The sequence below is a fragment of the Vombatus ursinus genome, unplaced genomic scaffold, assembly GCF_900497805.2.
Source record: "Vombatus ursinus unplaced genomic scaffold, bare-nosed wombat genome assembly UNPS02014808.1, whole genome shotgun sequence".
Classification (NCBI taxonomy): Eukaryota; Metazoa; Chordata; class Mammalia; order Diprotodontia; family Vombatidae; genus Vombatus; species Vombatus ursinus.
This window is the reverse complement of record NW_020954586.1, coordinates 2,776,832-2,794,066: the sequence shown is the minus strand read 5'-3', so window position 1 is coordinate 2,794,066 and position 17,235 is coordinate 2,776,832. Positions and strand designations below refer to the sequence as shown.

Below are 17,235 nucleotides of genomic sequence, written 5' to 3'. Positions count from 1 at the left end.
GTCTAATCTCAGGTTGCAGAATATTTTTCATACATATTTTTCATACATTTCATACATTCACTGGTTCCTCCCAACAACTCTGGGATCCAGGGGCTGGTTCTGACCTCCTTAAGGATGAGGAAACTGAGGCAGGCAGAGGTTAAGTGACTTGACCATGATCATGTAGCAAGGAGAAAGGTCAGAGACAGGATTTGAACCCAGGGCAGCGGTCTCTCTATCTGCTAGGCCACATTGGCTTTCTCAGACCTGAATCCATCATCTTACAATTCCTCCCTCCTCCGGGTGTTGGGCTGTTATTGCTTTTTTTATCTTCGCCACCATTATTGTTTTTACCATGACAGTGATGTGCAGAGCAAGCACCAGGCTTCCCACTTGGCCTCATGGGCAGCTACAGTCCCCATCCTTGACTTAGAACATTCTGAAAGGCTGAGGATTCCTTGGACTTGTGTGATGGGAAGACGAGATGAGCTGGTCATGTGGGAAGAAGGGAGGACAGCCTGGCCCTAAAGTGGTACCCGGATGATGCAGGGACAAAGCGAGGAAGGCCTCGAGCATTTGGGGGAGGACGCAGAGAAGAGTCACCCAGGATGGTCAGCAAGGCCCAGAGAGGTTGTGATCTGCATTGTGGGAGGGCACTTCCTTACTGAGGACGTCAGAGCTCCACAGGAGCATTTGAATGTGAAAGGTTGGTTTGTGAGCATTTTGGAGAAGGAATCTAGAACAGATCAAAAACAGTCCACAACGGCAAATTCTCCTTTCCTTCCACAGATTTGCGAGGCTGTTGAATGGGGTGGGGTAGGGAGTGCCAAAGAGAAAGGAATGCCGAGGTTGTGGTGGGCCTGTGGCCAAGCCTCTGGTGGCATCCTGGCGGACAGGAGGGGGGGGAGATGGAGATTGGACATTGATGGGTACAGCTGGTTGAACGATTGGATGGAAGCATGGCGCCAGGTGAACTCCCCTCCGGCCACAGTGGGTATGCAGGGGGGCGTCAGTGGGGTCTTGTGCCCTTCAGTCTTATGGCTGTTTTGGAGGAAGGTCCAGGAGAGATGCTTGGCATCCAAGGGTCTCCAGGCCAAAAGGAAGGCCTGGATGTAATGAAATGAAATGTAGTGGACCAGCAGAAGATCATGGTGGGGGCTGGGGCAGGGTTGTACTGCAATGAAAAGACCCTGGGGGCACTAGGGGAAGGATGAGTCAGTACAGGGATGGAGAAGCCACCAGAAACCAAAATTCTAATACAATCTTAGGCCAGCTCCCAGGAAGGAGGAGCTAGCCCCAGGCTGGGCCCTAGTCCCACCACATCTGGGCTGTTTGGCTGTGCTCCCTCCTCAGGACTTTAAAGAGCTCTTGGGGATCAAAGGGGCTGGGAGGAGGCTTGAGAGCGTGTCATGGGGAGAGGAGCATCATAGGACCGTAAATCACAGGCTACTGGGATGTGGGTCCAACCCCACTGTTTTACAGATGAGGGAACAAAGAAGGCCCAGGGAGGAGGAGACTGCCCAGTCAAACAGTTTAGTCTGGAGAAGGGAAGCCTGAGGCCCCGAGAAGGAGGGAAGGAAGGGATGGGTGGGTGAAAAAACTGCTCAGGCTCCTCCAATGTGCCAAGCAGCGGCCAGACAGATACAACAGCAGGGAGACAGGGGACCAGGAAGAGGGCTTAGTTTGGGAAGTCACAGAGATGGTCATTGGAGCCAGGAGCCATGGTTGATGGAGCGAGGGCTGGGGTAGAGTGCTGTTACAGGGCAAAAAAAGGAAGAGAAAGAGGGAGGAGGAAGAAGAGTGGATGTTGGAGCAGGTAGATAAGAACCTTGGGCTTCACAAAGTTGTTCAGTTGTGTCCAACTCTCCATGACCACATTTGGGGTTTTCTTGGCAGAAATACGGGATTGGCCATTTCCTTCTCTAGCTCATTTTACAGATGAGGAAACGGAGGCCAACAGGGTTAAGTGACTTGCCCAGGGCCACACAGCTAGCAAGTGTCTGAGGCTACGTTTGAACTCGGTTTTCCTGACTCCAGGAGCAGAGATCTGTCTGCTGCACCTAGGCTTCACAAAGACCCGAGTTCAAATCCTGCCCCAACCTTGCTCGTTTCCTCAGTGACCCTGGGCCATTCACCTCTTGTGTCAAAGGAGGGGGTTAGACCTGATGGCCTCCAGTCCCTTTCAGCTCCCCATCTGTGATCCTCCGGGGCACGGTGCAGGCCTGGTGGTGTCTGGGGGAGGGGCGTTGTTGGGACGATGGAGCCACAGCAGGGAGATGTTCAGGTGGTCTCTGGTCCCAGGTGGAGACTTGTCCAAGGTCACACAGGTAGGAAGTGTCAAGTGGCATTTGAACCCTGGCCCTCTGTCTCCAAAGCCAGCGATAGGAGCAGCACGGAGACCAGTTTGGCTTGAATCCCGAATCCCTGAAGGGGATGACTGGTTACAAGCCTGGAAAGGCCTGTTGGAGTCAGGCTGGGACGAGCCAAATGGAGAAATGATCTTTGCTTAGAGGCCGTGGTCCTTGGCTGGCCCGTTGCAGGGTGGATTCCTGCTTTGGGGGGTCCCCTCCAACTCTGGGGTTCAGTGGGGAGCTGCTGCAGTCTATCGAGTGGGGGGAGTGAGGAGGTCAAGCTGTCAGTCTGACTGCCTTGAGGATGAATTGGCCTGGGGAGAGATCAGAAGCAGGGAGGCCACCGGGAAGACCATGGAATCATGGCAGTGAGAGGTGAGAGCGGCCTGACGGGAGAGGAGTAGGGGCTAACGTCAGGAAGACCCGAGTTCAAATCCTGTGTGACCCTGGGCACTCCTGCCTCAGTTTCCTTATCTGTAAGATGGGAATAACATAGCATCTACCTCTCAGGGTTGTGAGAATTAACTGAGATGATATTTGTAATGTACTTTGCACATTCACAAATGTTAGCTATTATGAGGTAAAATCCTCCAGGCTTGGAGCCAGGAGGAGGGGGGAGGAAGGAGAGCCTCCGTGGTCCCTGCCGGGAGGAGCCGCCTGCAGGTCAAATTCCACTTCCCAGACGGCCCCCACCCCCACCCCCCTTGCCCAGGGCCAGCTCGGGACCTCTGAGAGACTCGGTCCTCATCTGTAAAATGGGAATGATAACCCTTGAACCATGGGGTGGTTGTGAGACAGGCCCCCTCCTCTCGGAGAGCCAGGGGCCCCGAAATGGGAAACGGGAGCACTTTGTTTTAAGGCCAGCTCAGTGAGATTCAGTTCTGAAGCAGCAGGTTCAGCCCAGGCCTTTGTTGGGTCCGGATCTGACCTTTAGGGAGGACAATGGGGAATTGTGACCAGATCCCACCTAGAAAACCTGCCTCTGAATGAAACGACCTTTCCCTCCCTGAGAACAAATTCTCTCTAATGTCCACAGGCTGCAGAGTTTAGTGGATAGGGCTCTAGGCTTGGGAGTCCAGAAGGAAGACCAGAGTTCAAATCCTGCCCCTGGCACTAAGGGACCTGGGGGGGGGTGCAGGGGTGAGGGTCGGGGAGGGGCAAGTCCCAAATTTTCAAATATGTCTAATGAAGAGGTTAGACCCAATGGTCTGCCCTTTCCACTCTGCCCATCCCTCCCAGGGTATTCTTTACCCAGAGACCACAGTGGACTGGCCTGGGGGCAATCAAGAAGACCCGAGTTCAAATCCTTCAACTCCTGGTAAGTCATCTTACCTCTCCCAGCCTCAATTTCTTCATCTGTAAAGTGGAGATAGTAATAGCATCTACCTGCCAGAGCTGTTGTGAGGATCAAATAAGATAATAATTGTAAAGTATTTCACAGTCTTAAAAGCCCTAGATAAATATTATATATCATATGTGTACACATATACGTATAAATGCATAAATACATTCTACTGGGGAAGCAGTAAGTGCACAGATATCAGCCAGCATTGATGTGCACCAGGCACCAGGCTAGGTCCCAGAGATACAAAGACAAATTGAAAGCCGATTCCTGGATTCTTGCCCTCACGGGAGCTTCCCTTCGAGCTGAGGGGAAGGAGCTGGAGGGCGCTTTGGGCCTGTCGGGAGGGTAGGGGAACTCGCCGAACAGCCCAGCCCGGAGTGAGGCCCAGCTTCCATGGTGGACTCTCATCCCTTACTGAACATAAGAGAATTCACACTGGAGGAGAACCTTGTGAATGCAGAGAATGGGAGAAGCCCCCCTCCCTCATAATGAGACCCTTAGTCAGCATCATATTTATCAGTATTTCTCTTCTCCTCCCCCAAGGAGAAGACGGCATGACCTAGTGGGTAGAGTAGTGGACCTCAAGGGCTCCAGTCCCCCTCCACTGGCACAGATTGGCTATAGGAGTCAGCACCACACCAGCTCCTCGAGATCTGTGGACTCCACAGCGGGGGGCAGTGGTTTAGACACGGTTGTCTTTGTATTCCCAGCTCCTCTTGCCAAGGGCCAGGCTTTTTAAGTTGTCTACACCTGATTCTGTCTCAGTGGTAACTGCCCTCCCAAATACCTGGTCCCCTTGGCTGTAACTTGTCATAAAAGGATCCTAGCTAAGAGCTGAAAGGGATGTGGGAGAGACCATCACCTCATCTTTTCATTTTACAGATGAGGGAACTGAGGCACAGTGACTTGTCACTTACTACAGGTTCAGCCTAGCTGAAAAGGACGTTAGGTTAGGTCACCTGAGCCCTCATTTTACAGAAATGTTCATCAGAAAGCTGAGGGCCAGGGGAGTTACAGGACTTGTCCAAGTTCCCACAGACAGGAAGCAACAGAAACAAGATTTGAATCCAGGCCCGCTGACCCCACTGTACCAGACTGCCTTCTTCAGTGACAGAGCCCCAGAATTAGAACGCGCTGTTCCACTCCAAATTCTGTGTTTCATCCACACCTTTCAGGCATCCCAGCATGTCCTCAGGGTGGCGGGGACCTCAAAACAACAGTACCCGAATTTAAAATGAGAACCCAAAGGCTTTGGGACACTGCCTTCCAGTCCCGGGCCCTGGAGAGTGTGGGAAGGGGTGAGGGGCAGAGAATCGAGGGCAGGCTGGCCAGCCGCAGTCTACTCAAGCAAAGCCGGGGGAGACTGTGGGGCCAGTCCCTGGAACCTAGTGAGTCTTAAACTCAGAGTTTGAAAAAAAAAAAAAAAAAAAAAAATGAAAGCTGACTTCTGAATTCCCCGGAGAGAGGGCGGGAGGCAGGAGTAGCCTCATCGTCTGCAATCAAGTCTTTTTGTGAAGAGGCTGGAGTGATGAGATCAGGGATACATTGCCAATTCGGGAGTTTTCTGCCAGAATGATGTAACTAGAACCCAAAGAAAAGCGTGTTTCCTGAACTCCTTCCCTTCCCCTCCTCCAGGCCAACGGCCCCTTCCTTCCTAATTTAGCCTCTAGGGAGAGGTGCCCTTAGAGGACGGAGCCACTGACCAAGTGTTAATGAAGTGCCTACTGTGTGCTGGGCACACAGAGGGTGATTCGAGGGGATCTCTGACCTCGTCCATGAAGCTATTCCTTTCATGCCTCTGGCTTGTCCATGTTCTCCCCAAAGTTTGAAAATAATTCCTGGGGGCAGCTAGGTGGCACAGTGGATAGGGCTCTGGCCTTGGAGTCAGGAGAACCTGAGTTCAAATCCAGCCTCAGACACACAACACAGGACATTTACTAGCTGTATGACCCTGGGCAAGTCACTTAACCCCAATTGCCTAGTTAAAAACAAACAAACAAAAAACAAGCAAACAAAAAAGAATAATTCCTCATTGTCCCCCCATCAGAATGTAAGCTTTTTAAAAGGAAGGATGGGGGTGCAGCTAGGTGGCTCAGTGGATAGAGCACTGGCCCTGGAGTCAGGAGGACCTGAGTTCAAATCTGGCCTCAGACACTTGACAGTTATTAGCTGTGTGACCCTGGGCAAGTCACTTAACCCCAACTGCCTAAAAATAAAAAAGAAATTTAAATTTAAAAAAAAAAAGGAGGGATGGTCTCAGTGTTTGGTTGCCCTGTGCCTAGAACATGATGTCTGTCAAATATTTTTCATTGGTTTTTTTTCTCAATTCCTCTTGGGTTGAAGGATACATAGACCCACACAGAAGCAGTTCTGCTTTCAAAGAGTTTTTATTCCACTTTGGGGGAATTCAACTAGAATAAAAGTAAATATAGAGTAATTGGAGGGGGGAGGGGTTGAGTATTGATAACTGGGGGTGGGAGGAGCAGGGAAGGCTTCCCAGAGGAGGTGACATCTGAGCTGAGTCTCAAAGGAAGAGATGAGGATGGGAGTGGGTTTCTGGCATGGGGCAGAGCTTGATTGAGCAGATGGATGGAGCTAAGAGATGGAATGTCCAATTAAAGGAAGGATGATAAGAAAAGGGAAAAGTGGGCACACTCCAGTTCATTTCAGGGCTGTGGTGGTCAGTCATCCTTAGGAGGAGAGGCAGCTTAAAATAATTTGAGTTGGACACAGAATTAACCCTAACTGTTGCTACTTCTGTGATTGGGTTTCCATCTCAAGCAGTAGGCTAGGGATTCAAGCAATCAACGAGCATTTATTAAGCACCAACTGTATGCCTGCCAGGTACTCTGCTAAGTCATGGGAAGACAGAGACAAAATTCTAAGGGTCCTCCCCCTTAAGTAGCTTGTAAGGGGGAGATGAGGAGGGAGCCAGGTTCCTGTGCAGAGGCTGGGGGTAGAGAATGGGAGGTCCATCAGGGAGAAAAGCAAGTGAGCACAGAGGGCACGGCAGAGAGTAATGTGCACTTAGCTGGAGTGTTCCTCCAGTAAATGCCAATGATCTTGGAGGAAGGATTCCAGCGCGTCGGGAGGCTCCTCTGGAGGGCTACTGAAGAAGGAAATGGATAGGTCAGGTAGGCAGGGAGGTGTTGCCATCATCCCCATTTTAAAGATAGGAGACTGAAGCCCAGGGTCCAGAGCTAGTGAGTGTCTACAGCAGATTTGAACTCGGGTGTTCCTCATTCCCAAGAATCGTGCTCACCTCCCTGCCTACCGTGGTCTGCCTCACCTGGCCATTTTGATCAGAATCCTTACAAAAAAAAAAAAAAGGCAGTGGTAGATGTGGGCAGACCCAGAAACCCCAATTTTAAGCCAGTGGGTTTGTGTTTTGACTCTAACAATGGAGACTGGGGCAGATCCTGCACGCTTCTGGTATATGGAGGGAGGACGAAGATTTAAAGCTGGAAGGGACCTGAGAGGTCTTCTAGGGCAACTGCTTTATTTTGTAGGGAAGGAAACTGAACCCAGAGACTTGGACCCTTCTTTGCCTTGTGTGACTTTGGGCCAGTCTCTTTCTGAGCCTCAGTTTCCTCATGTGGAAAATGAGGGAGGGGCGAGCTAGATGGCCCCTGAGGTCCATTCCATCTCCAAGCCTACGGTCCTGAAGAAGTTAGCTCATGTTTGGCAGGCCCTCTCCAGCGTTCATCAGAGACACTCGGTAAATGTTGTTAATTATTTACCGTGACCCAGAGCGCCGGGGCAGTCCGTTTAGATCGAGGTCTCAGGTTGCCAAAAGCGGGTAAACTTAGACTGCTGTTTGGGCCTGAGAGGAGGGGAGGCAGACCCGGGGGGGGGGGGGGGGGGGTCAGGACTTTGTCTTCCCCAGTATCCACATTCCTCACCTAGGACACTTCAGCATCCTTCTGGGAGACAGAGGAGAGGTGGGGGAGTCAAGAGAAGATAGGAACCTAAACATGTCTGAGAAAGATAAAAGGGGAGAAAGATGAAAGACCCTTGGGAAGGAGAGCTTGGAGGAGGAGTGACCCCGGGACATGAGAAACCTACAAATATCTGAGAGATGTAAACAGCAGAGAGGGGAGGGAGCCTGTGGATGGCCTAGAGCTGGCGGGGTGGGGGGCAGAAGGAGTCAAGTGTGAGTGATGGAGCCTCCCGAGACGTGGGGATCCGGATCCCCACCCCCATGATGGAGGATGGCTGGGGTCGGACCTGCTTGCCCACCCCGAGCGGTGCTGGAAGCTCCTGATCCTCCAGGCTTTTCATTCCTTCTCTTCCCTGCCCCTGGCTGGTCCTTTGTCTCCGTCTCTCAGCTGTGTCCCCTCCTCTGTCTTCCATTTCCTTTCCCAGGTTGCCCCAAGTTTGGCTTGGCCTTGGTGCTATGGGATGCTGAGGAGCACTACTGCTCCTGAGCTCTGCTCTGCCTGGGGTTCTCTAGGGAAAGGCTGAGGCTTGGGGAAGGGGAAATGGGTCCCACCCTGTGACTCCCCCTGGTGCCTCTATTGGGGAGCCCCTCCTCCTTCCGGCTGGCTCTGGAGTCCCATGCCTGGTTAGGCCTTCCTATCCAGGGACAGCGGAAAGAGCTCTGGGATTGAATCCCCCCTCTGGACCCCAGCTACCCATGTTGTCCATAGCAAGTTTGGCACTACAAGGATCCTTAGAGGTCCTCAAGTTCAACCCCTTCATTTTACAGATGAGGAAACTGAGACCCATTGAGGTACAGTGACTTGCTCAAGGTCATACAGCAATTAAGTGACAAAGGCAAGATTTGAACTCAGGTTCTCTCGCTCCAAATCCAGCACTGAAACGCACTGACCTTGGGCAAGGTGCTTACCCTTTCTGGGCCTCAGTTTCTCCCTCTGTAAATAAGAAAGTTGGACTCAAGGGTCTCTGATTTCCCTGGCAGCTCTGCAGCCATGATGATAACAGCTAGCAGTTTTTAATGGCCTCAGTTTTCCACTCTGTATAATGGGGATAATAATTATACCTTAGCTTCCAGGATTGTTGTGAGGATCACATTAAGTAACATCTGCAAAGCATTTTACAAACCTCCAAACGCTATGTTTTAATGTAAATTAACGCTCACCATTGTGATAACAACAGTAACATCAGTGGTCCCGGCAGCTGCTGAATTCTTCATAGTTCCAGATTGCTTCGCCCAATGTACAGGAATAGCTGCCACATTCGGGAGTTTATTCCCAATTAGCCCATCTGGAAACTGATAATCTTGTCAAGCCTACCCTCTGAGCCAGGTTCATTCTTTTAAATTGGTAATTGTTTATTGGGTTGGGTTTTTTCCTTTCTTCCTCTCTCTCCTGCCCCCAGCTAACTGGTAACAGCCTCCTGGCCCCAACTCTTTGCTTCTCTCCTGAGAAGCGCGGGGCTGTTCGTCTCCTCACGGGCCAGAGCCTGTCCTCCCTCTCCAAGGGCATCGCTGGCCATTGGTCTCTTGTTTTGAAAACCTGAAGGCCCCAGGTAGTCGGGGCGAGGAGGAAAACCAAAGTGTGTGGAGAAAACCTAGGGGCACAGATGCCGAACATTCCTGGAAATGACTGCCTGGCTCCCTGTGTTTGTGTGTCTGTGCTGTGGGCAAAGACTTCCTGGCTGAAACCTGTTCTCTCCGCTCTGGGCCCGGGTCACAATCGCTCTGTTGCTTTCGGCCACATTTAGCCCAGCCCAGGATTGCCATGCACGGGGGAGAAGTGGGGCGGGGGGAGCCTGATGGAATGGGGTGGCTTCGGAAGGTGGAACGTAATAGCTCAGTGGGGACTGGTCCTCCTGCGTGTCCACTACCAGGCTTGCCCCACGGTTCGTCATCCTTTTTTTGTCTCTGCAGCCTCAGTGCTTGGCCATTAATGTCTCTGGGCCTCAGTTTCCCCATCTGTAGAGAGAGGGTAGAGAGCGGACCCTCGCTTAAGGGGACCTTGGAGGTCATCCAGTCCAGCTTCCTCCTCTTACCAAGGAGGGGCTGTGACCTGCCCCAGGTCACACAGCCAGAAAATGGTAAGGATGAGTTCAGAAGGGCAGCGGCTTCTTCTCACTCATTGAGAAGATTGTTTTATTATTTGTCTTTGTCTTCCCAACCTCTGGCACAGAGTAGGCCCTCTCCCTGGGCCTCAGTTTCCTCACCTGTAAAATGAGGGGATTGGAACACATGTCTCCTAAGGCCCCTTCCAGCCATAAATCTATAGTCCTCCAGTGGTCCCTTCTGAGGGGATCACATTCCATGGCATCCTACCGTCCTTTGTTCTGCCATGCTCCTGCACGTGCCCACATTCCTTCCCACAAAGAGTGGGATAGGCTCCCGCAGCTAGGTGCCAGCGGAGGAAGCAGGCAGTCCTGGGTTCAAGCTCCGTTTCCTCATCTGTAAAATGATACCAACAGTTCCCACTTCACAGAGTTGTTATGAGGCCTCCCTGAGATAATGTTTATAAAGGACTTAGCAAACTTTTAAGTACTATCGAAATGTCTGGTAATGTTGTTATTCACAAGAAGGGAGAAAAATCCAGGGCTGGGGGTGTATTATGACTCTAAGATGGGGTAGTTTATATGATTAAGGAAGAGATAAACCCTTGGCTTCTGACAGCCGATTTCTGCTCCCTTCCTGGACCAGAATCGGTCTGAAAAAAGAAGGCTCTGGAGCCATTTCTTCCCTGAACAGCACTGAGACAAAGGCCCCGTAAACAGTCGAACTGAAGTTGGGGTTGGAAATCTGTTCTATTTTCATCTATGCTTGTTTGTTATTTTTGCTTTCTTGTGCTTAGTTCCTGGCTAAGAACAAGCCTGTTCCAAGTTCAGGCTGGCTATTTCTCAGCTGTAGAATTATGAGTGAGTCATTTGCACTCAGGACCTCAGTTTCCTCCTTAGTAAAATAACAGCACCCATCTGCCGATATGGTTCTGAGGATCAGATGAGAGGATATTTGTAAAGTGCTTAGCACAGTGCCTGGCGCATAGTAGGTACTATATAAAGGTTAGCCATAATAATTTATAAGCACCTACTGTGTTTAAGGCATTGTGCTAGGCCCTGGGGATACCAAGAAAAAATTTTAAAACTGCCTCTGCCCTCATGAGCTTACACTCTGTTGAGTCTCTTGTAAACTTTCTGAAAACTTGTATTCCTTCCTCTGTTTGTTTTACAAGAGAATACTACTCATAGATGATCTTCTGCCATCCTTTTTAAGTTGTGCAAACAAGTTTCTATTTTAAGTTAGCATTGCTCTTTGATGCCATATCTCTCAAGCATTTGCGCACAAGTTGGTTTTGAGGGTGTTTTAGTCTATACTTGTCAGATTTCCTTAGTAAATGGTGTTGGTCTATATCCTTATCTGTTCTTTTATCCATTTTTTGGCATCCACAACTACATCAAGTTAGACTTAACTTAGTCTTAGCATTTTTAATTTCTAATACACGTGGGTGATGGGAATCATTCATTATCCAAGAAAATCTTTGGGAAAATTAAACATTATGGTGAAAAATCGGAGGCAGAGGACCTAAGGTTGAATGTTAGTTCTGCTACTCATTCCCCCTGTGATCTGAGCAAGTCAGTCTAGCCCTCAGTTTCCTCATATGTAAATTAAGGGAGTTGGACTAGATAAATTCTAATAAGACCCCTTCTAGCTGTAAACCGGTGGTCTGATGATTGGAAACCGAGCACCATGGTAAGGTCCAAGTGGATCCTGAAAACACTGAAAAATAGAAGAAAAAGCAACGAAACGATTGTCACAACTATGGAAAATACTTCTGTTCAACGTAGGAGAAATTGTAGGAAATAAGATTCTAGGAAACAAGATGGATTTGATTATACAAGAGTAAAGTTTTACATAAAAATAAATGTACAACCAAAGTTAGAGATGGAGAAGTCACATGGTTCCTCTGGCTTCTTTGGTATAGGACACTCACTCCCAGGTGAGGAAATGCCCTCTACCAGCGCAAGTCAGCACCTTATCAGCAACTTACCAGTTCTGCAGAATTGCCTAGATAAGTTGGTCAGACAGATGGTGAACCATCAACCATCTTCATCTAGGCCATGCTGTTTCTCATCCAAAATTAAAACAAAAGAATCAGATTGAGGGAAAATCTTTGAAATAAATATCTAATCTTGTAGATAAGTATCAGGAAATCTCCCAAGGGATATGGAATTATTTGCTTAGGGTCACACAACTGGGAAGTGGAATTGGGGGGATTTGAATCAAGGTCTTTCCAACTCCAAGCCCCCAACACTTGCTCCATAGTAGATCTCTAGAGAATTGGGGGCAATAACTATTTCTGACTCAAATCCCTCTCCCCAAAACTGTAAGGAGCTTCCAGAAATTGATGAGACTGAAGTCTGTTTCCCAGAGGCAAGATGGTCAAAGGATTTAAAAGGCACGGGAAGAAACATACATTGTCAACAACCACCAAAAAAATTATTCCTATAATTATAAAAACATAAATTAAAACAGTACCAAGCTTCTACCTTATAGCCATCAAAATGATCAAATTAAATTCCTTGGGGATGAGGCTGTGGGCGGCAGAAGGCACACCGTCTACCCACTGGCTCCTGTGAATTGGTACAATCTTCCTAAGAAAGGAATATAGCGTTACCCACAACGGTTATCAAGCCGCTCATACCCTTTGACCCTGGGATATTGCTACAAAATCTCTGAATCTATTCATAGTCAGTTTTATCTACCAGAGCTTAAAAAATTGGAGACAGCCCATATTTCCAATGAACATAGTAGAATGTCATTGTGCTGGGAGAGATAAGAAATACAAAGAAGGCACAGAAACCTGAGAAAGCTCAGGGAGTTGTGCAGAACAGCCCTGGATTAGAAGTAGGGAGAACTCAATTCTAATCTCTACCCCAGGCTTGCTAGCTAATCCCCCAATCTCTCAGCCTCAGTTTCTTCATCTGTAAAAGTGATAGGATGGGACTAGAGAAAAAAATCTCTTCCAACTCTAACTCCTAATCCTAATTAATGCAGAACATGAAGAATTAATTGAGCAACGATTTAATTCAAGTTAAATTCCCACTATCAGTAAGGGCCACCCCCCCCCCCAGCTGACCATGAGTGATAGACAAAAATAAAAGTCCCTGTCCTCAGAATGCTTACTAGCTGAGTATTGGATTTGAACTATGCATACATTTATACATAGGTGCAGTGGTCTGGAGTCCGGAAGACCTAAGTCCAAATCCAGCTTCAGACACTTACTAGCTGTGTAAGTCACTTAACTCTGCCTCGGTTTCCTCATCTGTGAAGTATGGATGATAATAGCACCTACCTCTCAGGGTTGTTATGAAGATCAGATGAGATAATTGTACAGTGCTCAACACAGTGCCTGCCCCTGTAGTATGCACTATATTAGGTTTTTAAAAAACCAAATATCTATCTATCAGGTTCCTCAACTGTAAGATGGGGATAACAGCGCCTACCTCATTGGGTTGTTGTGAGGATAAAGTGAGGTAACATTCTGTAAGGAGCTTGCTCAGGTAGGTGCGGGATAAACACTTTAGGGCAGTTAAGGGGTGCAGTGGATAGGGGGCCAGGCCTGGAGTCAAGGAGGACCTGAGTTCAAATGTGGCCTCAAACACTTACTAGCTGGATGACCCTGGGCAAGTCACTTTACCCTGTTGGCCTCAGTTTCCTCATCTGTAAAATGAGCTGGAGAAAGAAATGGCAAACCACTCCAAGTATCTTTGCAAAGAAAACCCCAAATGGGGTTGTGGAGAGTCAAACTGAATTTTAACTCTCCTTCCTGGTTTTCTCACCTCCTCTCCCCCAGGCATCAAATTCCATTTTTATTTCCATTTCCAACCAACTTTTGGAGGCGTGGTGGTGGAAGAGAAGTTTCTTGGTGGGGCTCGGGACTGTTTGCTTTCACAAAACAAAGGGCTTTGTGAGTTCTAAGAATAATCTCTTGACTGAGGCCTTGAAGGGATAAGGGGGCATTTGAGTTTGTCTTTTGAAGAATGGGTAGAAACTCCCTGGGTGGAAGATATCTCCTTGCAGTCCCTGGGATCATCCACTCAGAGCTGGGAGGACCCTGGAAGGACCCGGGAGGCCTTGGAATCCAATGCATGATTTTACAAATGAACAAAATGAAGCTTCTGGTCAATGTGGCAGTAGGTAGGCTTAGAATTCTAACTCAAGTTTCTGTAAATCTTTGCCTTCTTAATATTATTTTTTACAGAACCATAGGATGTCCGAGTCAGAAGGGCCCTCAGATACCATCTAATCCAACCCCGTCATTTTACAGAATGGCAAACTGAGGCCCAGAGAGATTCATTGACTTGTTCAAGGTCACACAGATAGAAGAGCCAAGATTTGAACTCAGGTCCTCAGTTGTAGACGTGTTGAGTTTGAGGTACTAGCAGGGCATTTAGTTAGCAATCAGGGCTGTGGGTCTGGGGCTTGAAGAGAGAATGAGCTCAAGACTGCCTCCCAGAGGCAGATGGGAGGAACAATTCATTTGGAGGCTGAGGAGCCAGGTTTGAGTCATGCCTCTGATGCTTACAACATGACTGACCTGGGCCTTGGTGACCGTGAGATCTTCCTGGCCTCAGTTTCCTCCTCTGTAAAATGAGAAGGTTGGACTAATTGGTCTCAGATAGCTTTAGAGAGGTGATCCCTCTGTGCTGAGGAGACAGTTGAAGCCGTGGGACTGCACAAGAGTGGCCAGGAAGAGATAATAGAGAAGGAAGGGGAGAGGGCTGAGGACAGACCCTTGGGCGTGTCTTAACTTTCCCAGTTAAGGAGTGACTTAACTTTCCCAGTCAGGGCAAGACTCCAAGTCCAGAGCCTCCTTTGCCCACAGCCCCCTGGAGGCTAGCCCTGGTCCCTCTGACCTCCAGAAGTCCCTTTCCATGTGGTCATCCTGCAGACCGGAGTGCCTTGGCATCCAAACCTCTCTGGAATCCTCTTTGGGAACTGTCACCGGCGCCGGAGGCACATTCTCTTAAATGCCCCCAAAGTCTTTGACCTTTGAGATTGGATCTGCCGCTGGGCAGAGAGAGGCAGCATCTGGCCCTGAGAGGACCAGGGGCTGCTGGCAGAAAGAAGGCAGCACCTGTTTTCTTTCCTGAGTCCATCCCCTCCCACACCCCTGGGTCGTATGTATTCTGTATGTCCTATGGCGTCCTGTCTCTGCCACATGGTCTGTGTGACCTTGACCCAGTCACCTAACCACTGAAGGCGGCTCCTCCTGGGAATTCCGTACGCCAAGGTCACACTCAATAGAAGTGCGGCCCCTAAACCTGATCCTGCTAGCTTCTTACCGACTTAGAAAACTTCCTGTTAACATTATCTGTGCTCTACTGGCATTTTCATTTATTTCATTAAACATTTCCCAATTACATTTTAATCTGGTTCTGGCCCCAGGAGAGCATTGAGGCTTGACATCTCTGCCCTCCACGATGGATCCCAGGGCCAGGCCCTATTCCCATTAGATGATGAGCACCATGAGGGCAGGCATTATTTTTTACCTCCTTTTTGTGGCCTCAGAAGGAAAATATTTTAGGCTCCGAGACAGTTTTGCTTCTGAGTTTCCAAAAATGCTTTCAGTACTCGTCTCCGCTGCTTGAAGGCAGGGTAATGTATCCTGCAACAGAAGCAGCAGCCCTTGCCTTCCATGTTCTGAGTGCTTTGAGATCCCTCCAATAGATTGGGGTAAAGATGGCAGTGTCACGTAATGGACTGAGGGCTGGGTTTTTCGTGGTTTTCCCCTTTTGTTCTGATTCTTCTTTCTTCTTCCACAACAAAACTAATGTGAAAATGTGTTTAATATGATTATACATGTATAGCCAATATCAGATGGCATGCCATCTTGGTGAAGGGGGGGAGGGGGAAAATATGGAACTCAAAATCTCATAAAAGTGAATGTAGAAAATGAGAGAAAGAGAAAGAAAGAAAGAAATCCCATCGAGGCCACTTACTAGCTGTGTGACCCTGGACAGGTCACGTAACCTCGGCTGTTTCCTCATCTGTAAAATGAACAGATCAGCATGGGAGTGCTGGAAAACCATCTACTACTTATTTAGGAAGAGGGAGGCAGTGTGGCTCAGTGGAACATGGGCTGGCCCTGAAGTTGCTGCTGATTCGGACTGCCTGTGTTTCCCCATCTCTAAAATGGGGATGGGAGGTGTGGAGTAGATGACCTGTGTGGCCCTCTGGCTCTGGGTCTCTGAGCCTGGCCGCGTTTTAGGTGGCTGTCCTTTATTAGCGCTTAATTGTTTCTTAAAGATTAGTCTTGTCTCCCGAGTCAGTCAAGAAACACTCCATGAGGATCCCCTTTGTTCAGGGCACACATCCTAGAATCCAAGACCTGGGACTGGGCAGGACCTCCGAGGATGCCTAGCCCAGTGCTGTTATGGGAGAGATGAGGAACCTGGCATTAGTAAGTGTGCTGGCTGGCCTCTGGCCACAAGGCCACTCAGGCCAGGGGCTGCTTCCTCCACGGAGCCTTCCCCCTCATCTTACCAGTGAGGAAACTGAGTCCAAAAGGGATTAATCTTGGCCAGGCACGTACAAGTCATAAGTGTCTGAGGTAGGATTTGAACTCAAGTCTTCTGACTCCAAAGCTTTTCCTACTGAAACACAGTTAAATCTGGAGAAAGTCTGTACATGTTCTTTCCTTTCCTTTCCCCTCCCACTTCTTCTTATCCCCACCGCACACGCACACACGTACACGCACACACGCATACACACACACACACCCCCCTTAAAGCTGAGATCAGTATCATGTAGAAAGGGATCTCTGAGAGGTCATCTAGTCCTTCTCTGCCCACTTTACAAATGAGAAAACCAAGGCCCAGAATCACACAGACGGTTAGTTAGCGTCAAAGGCAGGAATGGATCCCCAAATTCTCCCCACTCTGCTGCCTGTCTATGGCTCAGCCTCAGTAGCTACATATGTCTTCTCTCTCCACATTCCGCGAGAGTGGAGCCGGTTTAAACATGACCTTCCCATCCCCCCACCTCCCAAAGAACGCCTGAGCGGCCTTTGGGGGAAGGAGTGTATGAGCACTCCCAAGCCAGGGAGGGAGGGCCGGCCATCCATGTCGGTGGTCCTGGTGCCCAGACAGGAGAAGGGGCACTGTGATGTAGAGGAAATGCCCTGGGGGCGTGGGCCAATGCCAGGAGGTTCAGCGAATGATTGTGGAACGGAGTTGACCTTCCCCTCCCGCTAACCCCAGCCCCTTCCTTGGAACCCTGCAGGTATGACTCTGGCAAGGACGGCTACATCGACCTGATGGAACTGAAGCTAATGATGGAGAAGCTGGGAGCCCCCCAGACCCACCTGGGCCTCAAGAACATGATCAAGGAGGTGGATGAGGACCTAGACAGCAAGCTGAGCTTCCGGGAGGTATTTGTGCACCCCCGCCCTAGCCCAGACTCCCAGGGGAAAGCCAGGTTGAGTCAACCAGTCACCCACCTGTGTCTGCCATGGGCCGGACAAAAGAGGCCTTAGGAACGTGGGAGGAGCAGAGTAGAGTGGAGGCCCCAGAGCTGAGCCAGGAAGCCTCTCAAAGGCAGAGGTCTGAGTGCACGTCAGCCGTGGATGTGGC

General features: G+C 49.4%; 1 protein-coding gene across 2 annotated transcripts in view; it reads left to right on the top strand.

Annotated features, from left to right (window-relative positions):
• Window positions 1-17,235, top strand: part of EFHD1 (EF-hand domain family member D1) — a 49,660-nt gene that overhangs the window by 10,675 nt on the left and 21,750 nt on the right. For both annotated transcript variants that reach the window (XM_027875315.1, XM_027875314.1), the window contains one exon: window positions 16,886-17,033. In XM_027875315.1, the coding sequence (XP_027731116.1) occupies window positions 16,886-17,033 (148 nt within the window). The remainder of the gene's footprint in view (window positions 1-16,885; window positions 17,034-17,235) is intronic.